The 19,317-nt window shown below is 39.3% G+C and overlaps 2 protein-coding genes and 1 long non-coding RNA gene across 5 annotated transcripts; 1 reads left to right on the plus strand and 2 right to left on the minus strand.

The window, feature by feature from the left end:
- Positions 1 to 1,069: 1,069 nt before the first annotated feature.
- Positions 1,070 to 6,080, plus strand: LOC107568000 (uncharacterized). Its single transcript, XR_001606692.1, has 3 exons — positions 1,070 to 1,083; positions 1,857 to 1,859; positions 6,032 to 6,080. It is a non-coding gene; the product is annotated as an uncharacterized lncRNA (long non-coding RNA).
- Positions 6,081 to 7,104: 1,024 nt separating this feature from the next.
- On the minus strand, positions 7,105 to 9,484 carry LOC107567999 (H-2 class II histocompatibility antigen, E-S beta chain-like). 3 transcript variants are annotated; one of them, XM_016253832.1, is made up of 7 exons: positions 9,380 to 9,484; positions 9,125 to 9,208; positions 8,547 to 8,822; positions 8,119 to 8,400; positions 7,831 to 7,953; positions 7,726 to 7,753; positions 7,105 to 7,614 (listed from the first exon to the last, which is right to left on the minus strand). In XM_016253832.1, exons 2-6 carry the CDS (start codon positions 9,186 to 9,188, stop codon positions 7,731 to 7,733), a joined length of 768 nt encoding a protein of 255 aa, XP_016109318.1. In that variant the 5' UTR covers positions 9,189 to 9,208; positions 9,380 to 9,484; the 3' UTR covers positions 7,105 to 7,614; positions 7,726 to 7,730. The 3 variants fall into 3 exon arrangements, with proteins under 3 accessions (XP_016109318.1, XP_016109319.1, XP_016109317.1); XM_016253833.1 differs by having other exon boundaries at positions 7,105 to 7,626; XM_016253831.1 differs by having other exon boundaries at positions 7,105 to 7,753.
- A 2,575-nt stretch (positions 9,485 to 12,059) lies between these two features.
- Positions 12,060 to 14,554, minus strand: LOC107567996 (HLA class II histocompatibility antigen, DP alpha 1 chain-like). Its single transcript, XM_016253830.1, has 3 exons — positions 14,497 to 14,554; positions 12,895 to 13,140; positions 12,060 to 12,642 (listed from the first exon to the last, which is right to left on the minus strand). The coding sequence occupies exons 1-3, from the start codon at positions 14,552 to 14,554 to the stop codon at positions 12,371 to 12,373; spliced, it is 576 nt and encodes a 191-aa protein (XP_016109316.1). The 3' UTR covers positions 12,060 to 12,370.
- Positions 14,555 to 19,317: the final 4,763 nt, after the last annotated feature.

Consider the following 19,317-nt stretch of genomic DNA (forward strand, 5'->3'; position numbering starts at 1 on the left):
TATATTGAAGTGAAGTAGGCGGTTTCGGACACACTTTAAGTAGACGCGTGTCCGAATCTCGCGAGAATTAGTACATCACCCAGGTAATTCTCGCCTACTCTTTTATGAATACTAAGGATTCGGACATACTTATTCGCTCGACTACTGCTTTCCCCCTACTATATTGAAGTGAAGTAGGCGGTTTCGGACACACTTTAAGTAGACGCGTGTCCGAATCTCGCGAGAATTAGTACATCACCCAGGTAATTCTCGCCTACTCTTTTATGAATACTAAGGATTCGGACATACTTATTCGCTCGACTACTGCTTTCCCCCTACTATATTGAAGTGAAGTAGGCGGTTTCGGACACACTTTAAGTAGACGCGTGTCCGAATCTCGCGAGAATTAGTACGTCACCCAGGTAATTCTCACCTACTCTTTTATGAATACTCGAATCTCGCGAGAATTAGTACGTCATCCAGGTAATTCTCGCCTACTCTTTTATGAATACTAACGACTCGGACATACATATTCGCTCGGCTACTGCTTTCCCCCTACTATATAGTAGAGAAGAAGGCGGTTTCGGATGCACTTTAAGTAGATGCGTGTCTGAATCTCACGAGAATTAGTACGTCACCCAGGTAAATCTTGACTACTCTTTTATGAATACTGAGGTTTCGGACATACTTATTTGCTCGGCTACTGCTTTTCGCCTACTATATAGTAGAGAAGTAGGTGGTTTCGGACACACTTTAAGTAGACGTGTGTCCGAATCTCGCGAGAATTAGTACGTCACACAGGTAATTCTCGACTACTCTTTTATGAATACTGAGGATTAGGACGTACTTATTCGCTCACCTACTGCTTTTCACCTACTATATAGTAGAGAAGTAGGCAGTTTCGGACGCAGCCAAGGTCTTCTCTCTGCTGAAATCGGTGCTGAACTAATTAAGCAGTAAACGTAAGACAAATCTATTCTTTTTGATTTTCTCAGGTTGAATTTAAAGAACTTGTGGAAAATGAGTGTTAGAACTGTGGGAACTTCATGTAAACTCTGTTAACTCATTTTCCTGAACCTGTTGTGTGTATGTGTGTGTGTGTGTGTGTGTGTGTTTTAGCTTAGTTTAATGTAATCTAGAATAGCCAATAAATTCTTGTTTCATTTATAAAGAAGTATTGTCATGTGTCGTGAATTTAAAGTTAAACCTTGCCCAGATCACGTTACCTAGCTCGTAGCTTATAACTTATCAAAAGCATGTATTAACCTGTGGCCAGGGATAATACAAATATTCAAATTGTTAAGATACATGGACGTTAACGTCTCGCTGGACGAACAGTTGATAAAGTGTAAACTATCAAATATGAAATCAGTTCTAATCAGGTTGGCTTCGAATCTTCAGATTTGATTCCTCTCAAAACCTGAGCTAAAATAATAATAATTAATTCCCTTACAAAATAAAAATAAATAGTTAATTTCATTACAAGAGTAATACCTTCACACACTTTACTGTATCTTATCTATGAAATCGTTTAGAATTAGCTGTTGGAATATACAGGGTTTGCATTCTTCATCTTTTGGAGACAAGACTGCAGACCAAGACTTACTTAGTAATATAAAAGACATAGACACTGCTATATTTAATGAGACATGGTATCGGAGTAATGAGACCTTGCACTGTCCAAGAGGATACAGAGAAATCACTGTGCCCTCACAAAAAAACCCCAAATAAAATGTGGTCGTGCATCATACTTATATGGCACAAAGATCATCTAAAACACCAGGTAATTCTCGCCTACTCTTTTATGAATACTGAGGTTTCGGACATATTTATTCGCTCGTCTACTGCTTTTCCCCTACTATATAGTAGAGAAGTAGGCGGTTTCGGATGCACTTTAAGTAGACGTGTGTCCGAATCTCGCGAGAAGTAGTACGTCACCCAGGTAATTCTTGCCTACTCTTTTATGAATACTGAGGTTTCGGACATATTTATTCGCTCGGCTACTGCTTTTCGCCTACTATATAGTAGAGAAGTAGGTGGTTTCGGACACACTTTAAGTAGACGTGTGTCCGAATCTCGCGAGAATTAGTACGTCACACAGGTAATTCTCGACTACTCTTTTATGAATACTGAGGATTAGGACGTACTTATTCGCTCACCTACTGCTTTTCACCTACTATATAGTAGAGAAGTAGGCAGTTTCGGACGCAGCCAAGGTCTTCTCTCTGCTGAAATCGGTGCTGAACTAATTAAGCAGTAAACGTAAGACAAATCTATTCTTTTTGATTTTCTCAGGTTGAATTTAAAGAACTTGTGGAAAATGAGTGTTAGAACTGTGGGAACTTCATGTAAACTCTGTTAACTCATTTTCCTGAACCTGTTGTGTGTATGTGTGTGTGTGTGTGTGTGTGTGTTTTAGCTTAGTTTAATGTAATCTAGAATAGCCAATAAATTCTTGTTTCATTTATAAAGAAGTATTGTCATGTGTCGTGAATTTAAAGTTAAACCTTGCCCAGATCACGTTACCTAGCTCGTAGCTTATAACTTATCAAAAGCATGTATTAACCTGTGGCCAGGGATAATACAAATATTCAAATTGTTAAGATGCACGCATGTTAACGTCTCGCTGGACGAACAGTTGATAAAGTGTAAACTATCAAATATGAAATCAGTTCTAATCAGGTTGGCTTCGAATCTTCAGATTTGATTCCTCTCAAAACCTGAGCTAAAATAATAATAATTAATTCCCTTACAAAATAAAAATAAATAGTTAATTTCATTACAAGAGTAATACCTTCACACACTTTACTGTATCTTATCTATGAAATCGTTTAGAATTAGCTGTTGGAATATACAGGGTTTGCATTCTTCATCTTTTGGAGACAAGACTGCAGACCAAGACTTACTTAGTAATATAAAAGACATAGACACTGCTATATTTAATGAGACATGGTATCGGAGTAATGAGACCTTGCACTGTCCAAGAGGATACAGAGAAATCACTGTGCCCTCACTAAAAAAAAACCCAAATAAAATGTGGTCGTGATTCAGGTGGCATACTTATATGGCACAAAGATCATCTAAAACACTTGATTAAAACGGTCAAAACTGAAAATTCACTGATTTGGCTTGAAGTAAAATCTATCCTGCCACAGAGAAATCTTTACCTCTGTGCTATTTATATACCACCTCATGATTCTCCCTACTACCAAGAAGAGTGCTTTCTCCAGGTGCAAAGAGACATCCTACACTTTCAATCCAAAGGAAATATTCTCATATGTGGTGACCTAAATGCAAGGACTGGGAGAGAAATTGATTATGTAAATACCACAGATAATGGTCACATATTTGGGGACATCATGTCCCAGTCAACACCAGTCATTACTCTGAGAACCAGCTGTGACAATGTAATCAACATAAACGGGAAGCAGATATTAAAACTTTTTTTAAAGGTCTAGGGCTGGATATCATAAATGGCAGAATCAAGGAAGATCCCTTTGGTAGATTTACTTACTGCTCCAGATTAGGAGCCAGTGTAGTCCATTATTCAATTATAGACATTGACCCAGATTTGATTAATGCCTTTACAGTTAGACCTCAACTTCCCATTTCTGACCACTGCCAAACAGTCCTTTACCTGAAACAGTCCTGTGACCGGGTCAGAACTCCCCTCAAACATGACAAACTCTTCCCCTTAAAATCAAAACTCAGCTGGAACCAATCTAACACGGAACAATTCAAAGAAAACATGAGCAGCTCTGCAATGCTAAAAATGCTGGACGACTTTATGTCCACAGATTTCACTCCAGATACTAACGGGATAAAATCAGCAACATCCAATCTTAATTATATATTTCAAACTTTGGCCACTATATCTAATATTAAACAACAAAACAAACATAGAACAATGTTTGAATATTGAATAAACAAAAGAATATGTGGTTTGATAAGGAAGGCAATTGTCTCAGAAAAGACCTTCGATGGCTTGCTAACAAAAAGCATAAAGAACCGGCCAATCAGACACTACGGCTCGCCTACTCCAACTGTTTGAAAAATTATAAAAAGCTAATTTGCAACAAAAGAGATCAATATTATGACGCTAAAATTGATGAAATCGATGAATCAATAGACCAAAACAATTTCTGGAATCTCTTTAAAAAATGTGAAAGCCCCAAATCAGACGCATTCCTCCAGTGTGGCACAGTCTGGAGGTCTTACTTTAAAACTCTTTACCAAAAACTAGAACCAGACCTCAACCAGCCCCAAACAAAAACAAAGAGAAAACTAGAAGATTTAAAGAAAACAACAAAAAATTACCAAAACCCACTGGACATGATTATAACAACATCAGAAATAACAGAGCACATTAAAAATCTCAAATTAAAGAAGGCATGTGGACAAGACAACATCAGCAATGAAATGCTCAAAATCAGCAGCCCTTACATAATTCAAGCTCTGGCAAAATTATTCAATCTGATCTTATCCTCTGGTGACTTCCCTGAGACCTGGTCTGAAGGACTGATCACACCTATATACAAAAAGGGAGATAAATTCGATCCCAGTAATTACCGCGGCATTAGTGTCGGCAGTAGCCTAGCAAAGCTTTTCTGCAATATAATAAACAGCCGCATAGTGACATTCCTCACAAGACACAACATCCTAAATAAATCACAAATTGGCTTTTTACCAAAACAACGTACATCCGACCACATCTATTCTCTCCACACTCTAATCAACAAAAATCTAAAGGGCAAACAAAGAAACATATTGACATGTTTTATTGATTTAAAAAAAGCTTTCAACTTCATAGCAATGTGAAAATAAGTGTATAATTGGAACAGTTCATTGTTGGAGCTGAGCTGAATGAGAGAGAGAGAGAGAGAGAGAGAGAGAGAGAGAGAGAGAGAGAGAGAGAGATGCAGAGCGTGCGCAGAGCAGAGGACGCGAGGAACAGTATTAAGAACCGCTGCTTTAGAACATTGATTTTGAAACTTGTGAATCCATTAGAATCATTAGAAGACAGAATCGCGATTCATGTATGAATAGATTTTTACATGCACCCCTAGTTTTCTCTTTCTCTTCTCTAAAGCAGCACAGCATGGCCCTTTGCTGCATGTTCCCGGAGGCGGTGTTTGTCAGGGTTTGTGATGTCACAAACCCGGGAAGTAACTCGTTGTAGTCTCTACCAGCCGTTTTTGTAGGCATTCAACTGCCAGAATTTTAAAAGACGATATCTCCGTTTGCATTGAACTTTCAGCTTCGTAACTTTGCAGATATTGTTTATGCTCAAACAGCAACATTACACACTAACTAATGTTAAAAAAGTGAAATCGCAATCAACCACCCCTTTAACTTAGCTTTGGCTACCAGAAACTAAGGAAAGTACTAGCAATGTTATAACAATGGTTAAATCTGATAAAAGACAAATAAAATAAATTGTTTTATAAATTTATTTTAAAAAAGCATAAAAAATAAAAAGACATTTGGCCCCAAACGAGCCAACTGAACAGCAGTGCTCTATGCACTATGTGCATACTGTACACATACAGTTGGATTGCAGAACTTTCTCTGCGGATGTATGTCAAGCTGTGTGTGTGTGTGTGTGTGAGAGAGAGAGAGAGAGTGAGTGTCACAGTGTCTGGTTGTGGTGCCCTGGACTGGCCACTTGAGGGCGCTCTCCTGTTTTTGTGTTACATGCTGTGAACTCCATTTCCCACAGTCCCTTGTCTGTCATTCTGTCTGATCATTAGCACCTGTTTATTATTTCCGATCATTATCACCTGTTAGTCATTTACTCATTATCCCAGCTATATATACCTTGCTCACTCTGTCTGTCATTGCTGCTATTTTGTATTTGTCATCTCATGTCTGATCGTATCTGTTCCTTGCGTTTTGGATTACCTTTTGCCACGTTTTTGTTCTGTTTTGATTATTTTGTTACTTTCAATAAACTGCAACTGGATCTTACCTTGTCTCTCCTGGCATTCCGTGACTGAGAGAGAGAGAGTACATATTTCAGCTTATGAATGTTGTTGTTGTTTTTTGTCATTAGTGTTTGTTGCACATTTTGATGACAGGGATAGGGGGCTCCCACTTAAAGCACTGTGGCTTCTCCACCCCACAGCAGAGAGTGTGTTCTCCATGGTGGGTTTGAACAAATTTATTAATTTTTTTTCCTGATACATTTGTATTTTTGAAATACATAAACCTTTTTACATTTTTTTTTTAAAATCAGATTTACCAGTTGTTATCATTTCTATTTGTTCCGATCAATTATGAACAATAGGTCAAATTGAACTGCTATTGAAAACTTGAGAGAATTGGGTGCTGCAAATATTTGAGTGGCCCCTCTGCTAATCTCACTCCAAAATGTTGCTATAACTTGAGAGCCCTGGTGCCAACCCTAATCAACGTGTCAAAGTAACACTCAAGTTGAAGCAGTTTGGAAAAGTCCTAAGACAGGGGTGTCAAAATCAGTTCCTGGAGGGTCACAATACAGTGGACTAATACAGGGCTTCAGGAAAGCCTGAAAACTACAGGTCTGTGTGTTGCAGCAGGGCTGGAGCTAAACTCTGCAGCTGAGTTTGAGCCCACTGTCCTGAGCCTCACACACAGCAAAACCAGAGTTATTCTGTACAGGGCTCAAATTGTTGAAAAAATTGACAAGAAGCATCCCCTCTGTAAAACCACCATCCACTTTAGATGAATAATGCTGTGTAAAACCAATCATGCAAATTAAATATTAGAACTCTCTACGTATGATAATTTATGAACTAACGGCGATTGGCCGTTCAGAACTCCATAGGAGCTGTGCTCAGGCTCAGACAAGTTTTCGTCATTCTTCATGCAAAATGGTTCAAAAGCACCTTTAGACAGCACTTAATTTCTTGATTTGAGTTTAAAGACCTTCCCCTGACACAATATTTTGCTCTATGTCTGACTGTGAGGGACAGAGAAGTCACATTAATGAATGTCACTGACTTCGCAAAAAAGAAAGAAAAACCATCTTGAAAGTCCACAAAAAAAAAAAATCCAACAATTTAAAACATATAGACACAGAATATAAAGCCTAAGATAATACAAATAACTGAATATAATTAGAGAATGTCACAATGTTTTATTCTCAGCACACAGAATACTGATGTTTCGCTGTCATCTACTTTTGTTCCACAGACTTGGCCACAAGTAGAAAGTGAAAGAGTTACATGATGTGTAGCCACGTATGATGTCCCATACACTGTCCGAAAACAATTGTAGCTTTTTAAACAAGTTTTAGACAAAACAGTTTGTTCCATTTTTCCAAGCACAGTAAACAATACTCTATAATACCGTAATACTGCCCTCATGATATCTCGATTAGCCGCAAATTGGTATCAGCTAGATCAGTAACACAGCACAGAAAACACCATTTACTGAGTTGTTTACACAGCTAAACAAATGAACTATATACCTGTGAATTTCCCAGAGCAAACAAACTTCAAGCATCATCACTGTCAATACTGCATAATGATGCTGAAATATTAGCTGTAACACATCAGATATGCTGCTGAGCTTCTATCTGCATCATGATTGTTATTTTGTGTCATGAAGAGTGTTTCTCTCCATGATGAGGCGTCTTTCAGTCTGGATGAGGACCTGCTATTCAGTCTGATTATTATTCATGTTAATGGGGTGGATTGTTCAGTAATTCATTAATATGTTTGATCACACAGAAATAAGGTAATCCGAATGGAATGTAAAACTCACCACCATTAATGAAGTACTAGGATCTCATCTATCAAAATAAGAAGAGTAATTAGCTTAAAAATAGCATGCCATGACATGTATAGTGTTGTTCCATAACTCACAGACCTGTTGATGTTGACTTGTAGTAAATGAATCCAGAAGCTGCCATGATGATTCCCAGCATCAGTCCAGCAGCCCCAGCAGTGAATAACAGCGGTGTATTCCACTCAAACTCAGGCAGAGGAGGGTCTGTGAGGAACACGCATCACTCTATTATCACAGCATTTACTGTCTTACTGTCATTTATTGTTTTTTTGTTTAGCAGGATGAGATTTAACATCTGGACAGTTTCCATATTTTCTCTTATTGTGTGATGAATGCAATATATTGGTATGTCAGAGTCCTCTCTCTTACTCCAGTCATAGATCATGGGTTTGGTGAAGCCGGCATGCTCCACCATACAGGAGATCTTCTCTCCAGCTTTGGGAGTGTACTCCAGCTGAGTGTGAATCTGGTGGTACCAGTCTCCGTTAGGCATCTTGTCAGTGGAGGTCACGTCAGAAGTCACCACTACACCGTCCCTCAGCCAGGACACACTGATTTGCTCAGGGTAGAAGTCATACGCACTGCACATCAGCAGCGATGGATGTCTGCTGTCTCCCTGCTTCACTAAACTCAGCTTCACAACTGGAGCCACTGAACCAGGAGGAGCACAATTACATCTTACAATAAACATTACCATTACACCATTTCAAATGTGCTTGATATTAGATAAATATTTTCCTTTAAAAATTATATAACTGTTTAAATGAAGAGCTCTGTGTGAGTCTTGAGTCACATACCTGCTTTATCATGGATAGCTGTTTTGAACAGTTCAGCATTAGGTTTACAGAATGTTTCAACTTCAGCCTTTAATTGCTGTATGATTGTTGGATCTTTGTTCCACATCTCTGCAGTTCTCACTCCAAACTCAGTAAACCCCACAAACTCCCCCACAGTGCTGTTGAACTGTACGTACAGATATTTATTGAAGTAATAGCCATCCAAGAACACCATGTCACTGAAATCACTGGAGCTGTAGATGCACTGTGGCCAACGGTAGTTATAATATCCATTAGCTGAAAAACAATCAAACAAAAACACAAGCACTTGAACACATCAGCCAGTTGTTGTTATTAATGGGATGTCCTTTCTAAATCAACATGTCACATTCATATTATTAAAATATATGTACCTCTACTTTACTACACTGGAGGGTCCACTAACAGAACCATCATAACTAACAGCGTTTAAGAAAAAGTCGCTGTTAAATTTGACCAGCACTGTTAAATACCAAAAACAACAATATATCCTCACCAGCACTACTACTGTAATAATGCTCATTTCTTCAGTGTCAGTTAGTAAAGCCCATTTCTCTCACCTGCGCCGGTGAATACAGACAGCAGGAGAATGTGATGGAGACTCCAGAGCTTTGGCACGGACATGTTCACTCGCTCTATCACAACTGAGAGCAGACAATACTCTGTTCATGATCAAGTCATAAGGGTCTAAAACAACTGTCCAATCAGACATGGTTTACTTATGTGTCACGTGTTGCCAAGTAATATCCTGCTTTCATTTTATAACTACCACTTCCCTTTTAGACACACACTCGTGAACTTCCCTAAGCACTTACTCTCAGGTGAATCCTGCTGCCATTCTGAAGTGTGTTACTCTTCGTGAAGTGGACGAGGGAAGTTTATATGGACAGAGCCTCGACCTCTCGATCTTGACTGAGAAAGTGAGTGTTTCATATGCACACTGCAGGCCGATCCATAGACCACAATGTAAAATGATTATGACGTCACCGCGGATCGTGTTTAATTTACCCCCAACCCAAACAACTCATAATAACTATAATACATTAACTATTTTCTTAAATATTTAAAACAGCCCAGACATACCTATTAGGGATTGGATACAAGTCGGCATTTGTATGGCGATGCATTGTTTTTAACATTTGCATCAGTAAAAACTAGTTTATTTATATGTAATTATTATACAGTATTTTCTACGTAGATTGATTTCTCCTCTCGAAGCCGTTTCTCAAGCATGTCCTCTCATCCCCGCTGCTGCTGCGTGAATATGATGCATCTCAACACTACAGAGACTGAGGCGTGTCCTGAGAGTCACATAGATCATATATTAACATGGCAGAGGTATAGCTGCATCTTCCACCAAATAACTGCAAATCCAGTGTTTGGAATAACTTTAGGTTTTATAAGATATGGAGATTTTGATAAAACCCATGCAATTTGTAAAATATGTCATGCTGCTATAAAATATACATGCAGTACGACAAATTTAACAACACACTTGAAGCGCAGACACATTGTCAGTGCAGATAATGTGGAATTGCATAGCATCATAAATTTTCCATTAATTGCATTGCATTGAATCAAATCAAATTAAAAATAATGGTCTCCTTAAAAAAACTATTTGTATGCCCTGAGAACAGCGACTTTAACAATGTCATAATCAAAACTTCACTCAATTGGCAATGCCGTGCAAGTTTCTTGAACTTTGCCTGTCAGACTGCATTGTAGGAACAATGCGCACATGTTCTTCGACCAGCGACACTTACCTGCTACCAGCTTAAAAGCAACAAAAGGGCCTTTCGCACCACTGGAACCTTTTCATAATACAAGAACTAATTGTGGAACTACCCACTTTTTGGCGTTTTCGCACCGCCGGAACTGGGAGTGATTTTAGTACCGGACAGCCTTTTTCGAGAACCAAATTAGCTCCTACTCCGGAGCAGGGTCTGACCAGCACAACTGGTACTAATCGTGTTGTAAGTAGACATTGATTGGCCAAACGCGTACGAAAACGCCCTCACCTGCCATGATTTAAAACGCAGTGTAAACATGCTGTAAACATTGTGTCAACTTATTTCGCAAGTATGGAGAACAGCGATAGATGGACGGACGCTGAAGTGCAGGCACTTGTAGCAAATGTAGCACGGCCAGTTGTCGTTGGAGATTCTTAGTCCTCCTTTCCGTTCTTTCAATCGCTTTACGTATACGTCGACTTTCCATGTCCATTATTGTGAAACCCGCGAGACACAACAAACACACAGCTCCGATCACAGCGTCCTCCATCCTCCTGTTGTTAATGTAGTTCTTCTTTGTTTCTGTTGTTGAACGCCGCGCACAAATGACGTCGCTGTCGACCGGCTTACGTCACTTCCTAGTACACACTGTCGGTGCGAATGCAACCCTTTAAATAGTACTGGGAAATAGTTCATGCAAAATCGTCCCAGTACTTTAGTACTGTACATTTAGTTCTGGAACTAAAGCGGTGAGAAAGGCCCTAAAGTAAGCATCGACCTCAGACTCACAAAAAGGAGGTACGAGTTTGATATACTTACTAACGTCAAACTCAAGGTTTTCCTGATCAACACTTGCATTAACAGGCGGAATAAGAGAGGCAGTGGGAACAGGAACAGGTTTCCTGCTCATCTCCCCAGCTTGCAAATCTAGACGTGTGGTTTAGTTCTTTTAAACGAATGGCCAGGAACGGATCATGATCGTCATTCTCAACAATATCTGTATCAGGAAGAATGTCCTCTGTCACGGCCTCTGCTGGAACTACAGGATGTTCTCCATCCTCAAGGGTCAAACTCCATTTCTACCACCACAGAGATCTTCCTCCCCACACAAAAGGCCAAAACACGCGATTAGAGAGAAAAGAGAAAAATGCTACTCACCACAACAACTAAATTTGAAAAAAGTATGGGACGAACCCCCACTTGTTATGTTCCCCCGAGCGTCCAGGGGTCAGAAGGGGAAGTAACAGAGAAGAAGAAAAAAAAGTATAGAGGAAATGAAAAGCGAGAACACACTTCAATCCTCTGGCCCAGAGTGAAGATGACACCAGTTGATATATATAAACAGAAATAAACTTTATTTACAAGACAGAAAAGAACAATGGGAGCAAAGGCTCAGGGAAAAGCAAAGCCTAAAATAACAAACAAAATAGTTCACTAACTAATTTAAGAAGGAGCTCTAACTAACCATAAATAAAATAAAATAAATGAACAGCCAACTTCCCTCACCTCCCTTGCTGTACAAAAACAGAGGCAAAAAGCAGTATAAAAAGAAAAAGGCACTCTCCCCCTACAGCATCCATCTTAACACACAGGCTAGTATTTAAAATCACTCGAGACAAAAGAGCCACAAGACTTTTTGCTCAATCTCAACCTGGAAAATTATCCATTAACTGTGCATGCTGAAACTCAATTAGACACTGCTAATACACAACCATTGTCTCTCCATGAAAAACAAGCACAAAGTTCAGTCTGGAGCAGGGGAGAAGTGTGTCTCCTAGCAAACTCAATATCCTCTTGGGCACGCTCTCACAAACGAGGTACAGGTGGTGGCGATTTGCCCTGAGGAGCAGCAGAGAGAGACAGAGCAAAAACAAACATGTCCACACCTTTGTTAACAACAATGAAACAAATTCAAGAACAATAATGGTATTACAAATAAATATACGTCCCTATGGACGTAACACTAACACTGGGGCTCAGCTAGAATATTTTAAAGTCTGTGTGAACCGGAAGCTGCTGCCAACTTTATTTCAGTATGGTGATGTATGGAAATGAATATCAAGTAGAGGGCGGGTTTTATTTTTGGCCCTGGAGCGCTTGGTGGTTCACTGTGCAGCTGTAAACATCTCCATCTTCAGGAGTGATCTTCAGGGAAGAGAACACGTGGAAGGATCCGTCGCTCCTTGGCCGATACTGACTCAGACTCACGTCTTCTGTCACAATCACATTGTTCTTAGCCCATGAGACGCTGACAGGTGGAGGAAAGAAGTCCGTCACGTGACAGATGAGCGTGTTTTCAACAGCCAGCTGCACATCGTTCCTCGAATAGATGAACGTCTCAGGAGGGTCTGTGAACACACATAACTGTGTTGAACTCTGCAGCAGTACATCTGACCTCATTCAAATGAAATGCGTGCATAAGAACACTGATATCATACATGTTTAATACAATTGCAAGTCAAAACTCATGGTTAACCAAAATATTGAATACACTGAATGCATAACATGTAGTTATTAAAATCATTTAATTTCTGTTAAAGAAATGCATTACTGTAAAACTCTACTTTAAAAAAGCTTCACAGTGCAAATTCATGTCGTACCCAATTCCTCTGGTGGGCTCTCGTAAGCTTTAATGAGTACAGCCAGGTTTTGTTTGCATACGTCTTGCTCTGCAACACTTTCTTCATAATATCCTGGAAAGCTCATAGGATCTGCAAAATCAGGTAATGTAACTACTCCTGTCTTCTGATTAAAGTCAGCATGCCACGCCTCCTGTCCGTCAGATCCAGTCATAGACTCTTTCTCTGTTTCAGAACATCCAGTGATTGAGAAATCCTTATGCTCTACTGAAACGGAAGAAGCATCAACAGATAAACGAGAAACTCACAGAGTCCCAGACAAATTAACTGCATATCAGATATAACTAATGTGTTTTGGGAATTAACACAAAACCTTTATTTTTTTTTTGGCAATTCTCTAAAGCACCAGCCGTTTCTAAATGTGAAGATGTTCTATACAGGTGTTGTTAACACCCAATATGCTAAATGACCACTTATAGTCAACCACTGACCAGTCAAACAGCTGATGACTAGTTAACCTAACATGGTGAGTGAAGTAAATATACAACAGGGTTACACTTTATTTTAAGGTGTCCTTGTTACAGTGTAATTATACAATTAAGTACTGAGTAATAATAATAAACTACATGCACTTACTATATTGTTAAGATTGGTGATATGATTAGGGTTACCTGCATGTAATTATGCTTTTTTATTTATTATTATAATCGTAAATACATGTAACAAGGACACTTTAAAATAAAGTGTTGCCAAAAAGTGCATTTAGAAATCTTTTGTAACAATGTACACCACCATTCAAAAGTTTGGGGTCACTATTTACTATTTTCTTTTTTAAATAAATGTATACATTTTTATTCAGCAAGAATGAGTTGGATTAATAAAAAGTGATAGTAAAGATTTGCACAGTTAGGAAAGATTTCTATTTTGAATAAATGCTTTTAGACTTAGAAAGTACCACAGGTTTCATTAAAATATTAAACAGCAATCAACATCAATAAACATCAATAAATCAGCATATCCAGCTCTTTCTTCCCACAAGAGCGAGCGCAGACATTTGTAAATGTAATGTGTCTTGCTTCTGGTGTCATCCGTGTCCCGCTATTTTTTACAATACCACTCGTTTTGCTGCTTGATATTGAGAATTGCTGTGTCTTACCATATTATTTTGTTAATAATTGTATATTATTATGTATTGTCTTAATTATGAATACACTGGTTTGCAGTGCAAGAGTTTTACTGCACGTGGTTATTGTTCTGGTTATTTCCCTACAGCGGCTACTGAACCTCTCTCACACATAAACTTACTTCTGCATTGAAGAATAAGGTGGATCAGAATGATTTCTGAAGATCATGTGACACTGAAGACTGGAGTAATGATGCTGAAAATACAGCTGCGCATCACAGAAATACATTACAGTTTACAATATATTAAAATAGAAGTTTTTATCAAATAATTGCAGCCTTGATGAGCATAACTTCTTTTAAAAAAAAATAAAACATAAAAAATTGTACTGATGCCAAACTTTTGGAATTAGTGTTCTTCGTGAAAATATTACATCCGTGTACAGGCTTTTCATATTAAAAATCTGTGTAAATATGTTAATATGCAAAGAATGAACTTACACTGAGCATCAGCTGAGAGAAAAGCAGTGAGGGTAAGAATGGCCAGATAGAGCTCCATGTTTGTCGATGACAGAGGAACTTCAGCCGAGGTGAATGAGTGCAGGCTAAAGCTTAGTTTCAGTTTGATAAACACATCCTCCACTCAGAATGTAACCCTCACTGTGACACTGCTGTATCCAGGGGGAGGAGGGCAAACTAAAACACTAGGCTACTCTCTTGTTTGTCCCACTTTATATTAGGTGTTCTTAACAACTAGGAACTTACATGACACATTAAGCACTTGATGCTGTACCTTCATGTTCTTTAATTGTACTTACATTTAAAGTACCTGCATCTTCAGTCTGTAGTTATAATAGTGTACTTGTCTTGTATATGTTAGTTGTACGTTGTAAGTACACTTTTGTAAGTACACTTTAATTGCAATATTGTAACTTCAACTGTAACTACTCTGCAGTGTCTGTGAAGTATATGTTTTGAGGAAAATTTATATTTTTACAAGTGTAAAACATTTTTGTTCATGCCTACAGTAATGTGATTAATATACTTAAATTCAAACCATTATTATGGATGCAACAAATGATTTCAGAATACAGCAATGTAGATTCAGTCATCTTATTCGGCACGTTACAGCTACTCAGAAAGTTTGATTTTATTTAGTTGTGCACCCCACGTGCTGTAAACGACAATGTGCAAATACCATTTCTCAGCAAGAGGGCAGTAAGGTTTCATTTGATAACATTAGTTAATGCATTAAGTAACAGGAACTAACAATGAATAATATATTTTATAGCATTTATTAATCTATGCTGATGTTAATAAAAAATGTTTTTGTTCATTTTAATTTAGGTCATTAATATAGTGTTCTTATTTAAACGTGCTAATAATGCTGGGACATGCAAAGAAAAACAACACATGCAGTTATGAAATCTTTTTATTTATCTATTAATTTTTTTTACTGAAAACCATCAGATAAACAGGAACAATCTATTTCTCAAACTTTAACAACATAATTCGACTACTTTAATTTTGCGAAAAGGTACATAAAATGCATAAAAGACCCCAATATATCAAATTAAAACAGAAATAATCAGCCTTTAGCTAAATTTTATTTAGTTGGCAGGAGTTTCCCACTCTTTTTTGCTGAGTTAATTAAGACTTTTTAGCCCAGGTAACCCAGGCAGCCAGTAAGAAGTTAAAAATATATAAGTATTTATAGTTTAAAAGTTTAAGAAAGTAAATTAAAGGAAAAAGGAGTGGTCCAGAAGGGAAAAAAAGCTTAATCCAATCATTGATCTCACTGAAGTGACAGACTTCCCTAAGAGCCAATAGTAGCGGCACATTGATAAGTCCCGCCCACAGGTTGCGCTGGTGCTGCTTTCAGCCAAGCTTCTAATTGGTGAAATAACTTCTGCGTTGGCCAATCAGTGGTAAAATAATTCCTCTTGGAAGACATTAAAGTAATGCCATGTCTGTTTTGGGGATTTGTTTCATGTTCATTGTTTTCATGTCTCTTATTTTGTCATAGTCATTTGATTCCCTTGATCCTTATGTATTCCTACCTTGTGTATGTGTCATGCTCTCATTGGTTGTCTGAGTCATGTGTCTTGTTTTTCTTTGGTAGGTTCTTGTCATGTGACCCTCTTTGTTTGATATAAATAGGCTTGTTCGACTTAATGTAGCTCCGCAACGATCGGCTGCCGCCTGACAAAAGCAATGCATTCTGGTTAGAACATTTGTCCGACTTCGATCAGTGCTGCAGCCGCCTTATGAACAAATGTGCCAAAGTACTGCGAGAGCAAAACGAGACCAGAATGCAGTTGCTCAAAATCAGCTGTGAAAGCCTTGATGACGACACACTTTATTCTCATTGGTTAGACTCTGTGATGACAAGCACGACGTGTGTTGTGTGTTTATTATTACAATTCAATCACAATAATGCTCACAAATCTGTTTTTATAACAGTAAAAGCTTTTTTAGTGTAGTCACACTGTTATCTTGAATCATTTTTATCAAAAAACACAGATAAAAGCACTTTATTAGTAGTTCGTAGCCTATATGTTTATGTTGAACTTTATTCTTGAACAGATGATGCTGTATTAAGCAGTATATAAGAAGTGTTTCTGTTGCTCATAATAACGTTTCTGTGTATATTCAAATATTGCATTTAATTCACTTTATCTGTGATAGAGTATGCAAACACCGTGCGAGCGTCAGTACCGGGAGCAGAAAGTGTCTGACTTGATGTCTCCTCCCCGACTGCAAGCCGCTACTCTCTCCAGCCGGTGACAGGCTAGTGTAGTTCATCTTGAACAAGCCTAATAGCCCTCATGTTGCCTTAGCCTTTACAGGACAACAACAGACAAAGATCTGTTTTGTGCGCTCCTTGTCTCGTCTTGCAATGGCTAAGTCTGGATTACTTTGTGTTTTTGTTTAACAAATCCTTTTGAACTGCATTTGGATCCTCTGCTTCATCTGCACAAACATTACAAATAACTGTTTTCTATGTGAATATATTTTAAAATGTAATTCATTCCTGTGATTCAAAGCTGAATTTTCAGCATCATTTACTTGATTGTAATAAAATGAGAATCATTCTCGCCGAAATTGCTCAAGAGCGTTAGAACTTCCCCATTTCTTTCTGACTTTATGAAATGTACATTCTCTGCTCTAAGTTTTACTCCTCCATGTCCCAATCATAGACTGTATACAAACCAGTCCCAATCCAAACATCTGCGTGTGTATCACACCAAAGTACATATTTTAAGACAGCTAATTAAAAAATGATTAATTATGAAAGTGCTATGTTCAAAATAAACTGGTAATGTTTTTCTTCAAAACCGTCTAAAATTTATTAATGCCTGTACAAATAAATCTAATGACATTTAATACCATTTAACGCCTTAATTTTCGCAAAATCCATTTAAAGACATTTATGCTTTTCAATGCCCCACAGAAACCCTGTTATTAGCTGCCAAACATTTCAACCATTCTTATAAACTAAGAAAAGTTGTTTATACATCCATATTTTTTTGTCTAAAAGAATGCAAGTTCCCTCGCTAAAAGGGGCATGGGTCCCATGTTGGAAACCACTGCGCTAGTGAACGACAAGGCCGATCTTATTTAAACTATTTCACATCTCCTTATACAATCACTCATTAATGACATAATGAACGTAATGTTGTAATCAAACATTACAATTAATCAAATTAGACAAAACACATAGCTCATCTACCCACCAGTGCAGCGACGAACAAGTAGACTGAAATCCTGTTGAGGGCGCTGGCGTCATTACTTTGTCATTAACCAATTATATGATCTGTGGGTGGGATGATACATGTAGCCACGCCCCGTTCTGCAGGCTGCAGCCAGGACCTTCTCGAACATGGCGGCGGTAAGGCATAAATATATAACAGACAGGTATATTAAGATGTAGTCATTACATATATTATGTCCTATGCTGTGTTTATTTCATGAGACGAAACAATGACTGCATTAGCACCTAAATTTGTGTAGGTGTCTGTTTTGTGCAACCAATATTTTTAGACCACATGAAAGACACAAGATATTCAGTCATTTGCAAAGCCACAGACTTCGCGCATGTCACGGAAACATCTGCCTCACCAGCCGAATCAGCCTCCTACACCCGCTCACAATCACCTGATTACTGATCACGGACACCTGCACCCACTTACCACACCACTCAAATACTCAGTCACCTCATTCACTCATCGGCAGGTCTCAAGGTTGCAAGCTTTTCTGTCCTGGTTCCTCGCCTTGCAATCTGCCTGTTCCCCTCTGAATCCTCAGTTCTCGGCCAAAGGACCGGAGTGCCGACCCAGATAAGATTGTGTTTTGCTTCCCTTACTGCCTATGTTGAACTCTTTTCCGTTGGAACCCTCTCTTGAGTTCCTGTTATTAAACTCTCTGCTTAACGTTACCCTGCCTGTCTGCCTCTTTGTCCCGGTTGTGACAGAAGACCAGCCCCTCAAAACTAAATGGATTACAACACAAACTAATGGATCCTCAGAGCACCTCCTCACCGGAACCCTCACCCAGTCGGACTTTCACCACCTCTCTACCCGCCTGTCCCATGGCCCGGCCAGCCCGCTTCTCGGATGAGGCAGCCCTCTGCAGTGGGTTCCTGCTGCAATGCTCCCTCTATCTGGAGATGCAACCGCACCTGTTTGTGACCGAGTGGGCCAAGGTGTCGTTCATTATCTCACTACTGTCGGGACAAGCCTTGCAGTGGGCCAAAGCCTTGTGGACGGCACAGGGCCCATGGATTCACTCACTGGAGGGCTTTGTTAAACACTTCCGGGAGGTGTTCGGTCAATCGACCACGGAAGTCACGGTGCATGAGGAGCTCTTTCAACTGCGGCAAGCCGAGTTATCCATCCACGGGTATGTGCTGCGCTTCCGCACACTCGCCGCCAGCAGCGGCTGGAACGAGGCCGCCCTGCTCTCGGTGTTCCGCCGAGGCCTCAACCCAGGCTTATGTCAACAGATGGCCATCTATGATGACACCGTGGGCCTCGACAGTTTCCTCCAGAAGGTGGTTCGCATCTCCCAGCACCTCACCGCGTGCCGTATGGAAGCGATACCCGCTGCCGCTACCTCGCCCAGCCTCTCCACTCCAGCACCTGAGCCCATGATCACGGATAGCTACAGCCTGTCATCCTCAGAGCGATCTCGGAGACTCACCCATGGCCTATGTCTCTACTGTGGGTCCCAGGGGCACCAGCTCCGCGCCTGCCCCCTTCGTCCACCACGCCCAGCGGTGAGTACTATCCAGATCACTCCTGATGTATCAGGCATTCCTCA

Source organism: Sinocyclocheilus grahami, unplaced genomic scaffold (assembly GCF_001515645.1).
Source record: "Sinocyclocheilus grahami isolate Dianchi unplaced genomic scaffold, SAMN03320097.WGS_v1.1 scaffold1205.1, whole genome shotgun sequence".
Classification (NCBI taxonomy): domain Eukaryota; kingdom Metazoa; phylum Chordata; class Actinopteri; order Cypriniformes; family Cyprinidae; genus Sinocyclocheilus; species Sinocyclocheilus grahami.